The sequence below is a fragment of the Otolemur garnettii genome, unplaced genomic scaffold (assembly GCF_000181295.1).
Source record: "Otolemur garnettii isolate 467f Iridium unplaced genomic scaffold, OtoGar3 scaffold00018, whole genome shotgun sequence".
In the NCBI taxonomy this organism is placed as follows: domain Eukaryota; kingdom Metazoa; phylum Chordata; class Mammalia; order Primates; family Galagidae; genus Otolemur; species Otolemur garnettii.
In genome coordinates this window covers 21122140-21123831 of record NW_003852413.1, presented here as the reverse complement: position 1 = coordinate 21123831, position 1692 = coordinate 21122140, and the positions used below count along the sequence as shown (strand labels likewise).

The 1692-nt window shown below is 41.6% G+C and overlaps 1 protein-coding gene across 6 annotated transcripts in view; it reads left to right on the top strand.

The window, feature by feature from the left end:
• The window catches only part of NBR1 (NBR1, autophagy cargo receptor), a 41674-nt gene that overhangs the window by 5747 nt on the left and 34235 nt on the right, over nucleotides 1-1692 (top strand). For all 6 annotated transcript variants that reach the window (XM_023511007.1, XM_023511006.1, XM_023511005.1 and 3 more), the window contains one exon: nucleotides 286-396. In XM_023511007.1, coding sequence (XP_023366775.1) covers nucleotides 295-396 — 102 coding nt within the window. In that variant the 5' untranslated portion in view covers nucleotides 286-294. The remainder of the gene's footprint in view (nucleotides 1-285; nucleotides 397-1692) is intronic.

Genomic DNA, 1692 nt, shown 5'->3' with positions numbered 1-1692 from the left:
GTGGCATTACAGCTCACAGCAACCTCCAACTCCTGGGCTCAAGCGAGTCTCTTGCCTCCACCTCCCAAGTAGCTGGGACCACAGGCGCCCGCCACAGCGCCCGGCTATTTTTGGGTTGCAGCCATCATTGTTGTTTGGCGGGTCCGGGCTGGGGATTCGAACCCGCCACCTTAGGTGTACGTGGCTGGCACCTTAACCGGTTGAGCTATAGGCGCCGAGCCATTATAGAACCCTTTCTAATGTGTTTACTCTTTCTCCCTCTCCCACCTACCCTCTCAACTCTAGCCCCACAGCATGGAAGTACAGGTTACTCTAAATGTGACTTTTAAAAATGAAATGCAAAGCTTTCTGGTTTCCGATCCAGAAAATACAACTTGGGCTGATGTCGAAGCTATGGTGAGTGTTATTTTGTTTCTCAATGGTTTAAATATAGATTTTTTTTCCCCAAAGTAGGTATTTTTAGCAGTGTCCTTTCTATAGCTATAAAGTCTGTCATAGCTATCATTTCTAGACCTTTTTGAAAATTGCTTTTGACACATCTTCAGTATACATATAGGAGGTATGCCTTGACAAGGGGAATTTTTTTAATTTCTTTTTTTGTTTTGTTTTGAGACAGAGTCTCCCCTCTGTCAACTTGGATAAAGTGCTCTGGTATCCTAGCTCACAGCAACCTCAAACTCCTGGGCTCAAATTCCTGTTGCCTCAGCCTCAGTCCTAGTTCCTAGGACTATAGGAACCCATCACACAATGCCTGGCTAATTTTTATCTATTTTTAGTAGAGACAGAGTCTCAGTCTTTTCAGGCTGGTTTCAAACTCCTCAGTTCAAGTGATCCACCCGTTTCAGCCTCCCATAGTGCCTGCATTATAGGTGGGATCCACTGCACTCCTGGCCTAAAATAATACCTTTTGTGGAATTTAGAAAGGGAAAGTAAAACTAATTTATAAATGAGGTAGAATTTAGAAAACCTATTAACTTCAGAAATTGTATGGGGAATGAATTAGTATGGGCCCCACCCCAACCAAGCCCCAGGAAAATGTTCTCTTGCCTGAGGATATAACTCAGGCAAGAGAACAAATATATTTGCACAAAATATATTGTGTTTTGCAAGAGTCTATCCATTGCTTTTATTGCTAGGTCAGAGGTTGAGTATCTCCAAGATGAGCAGGAAAAATGCCATAGGTGCTTAGACAGCAGTTCATCTGTTCCCTTTTTTGCCATTGCTTTTCTTCCTCTTGGTTTGCCCTTTGTACTCTTCTGGGTTTTTTTTTTTTTTTTTTTTTTCAGATTGCAGTGGTGAATGTTTTACTTCCTATGTGACTATGTTTGTCTAATGAAACCCTTTGGTGAAAATCTTTTACTTAGTTAGGTGTGATAGTAACTAAAAAGGAAAAAATGATGGAGAGACCTCAAAAGATGATCTTATCTAGTCTTCTGCGTTCTAGCATGTATCCCTTTATACTGTCCTAGACTGATGGTTATCCAGAAAAAGTTGGATCTTGTTTATCAAATAATCTGAAAATTAAACACAGTTATCTTTTTTCCTAGTGATTAAATGAGCCAACAGCCTTTTTTCCTTATTACAAATTTTAAATTATAAAAGTATATCCCGGCTCGGCGCCTATAGCTCAACCGGCTAAGGCGCCAGCCACGTACACCTAAGGTGGCGGGTTCGAATCCCCAGCCCGGACCC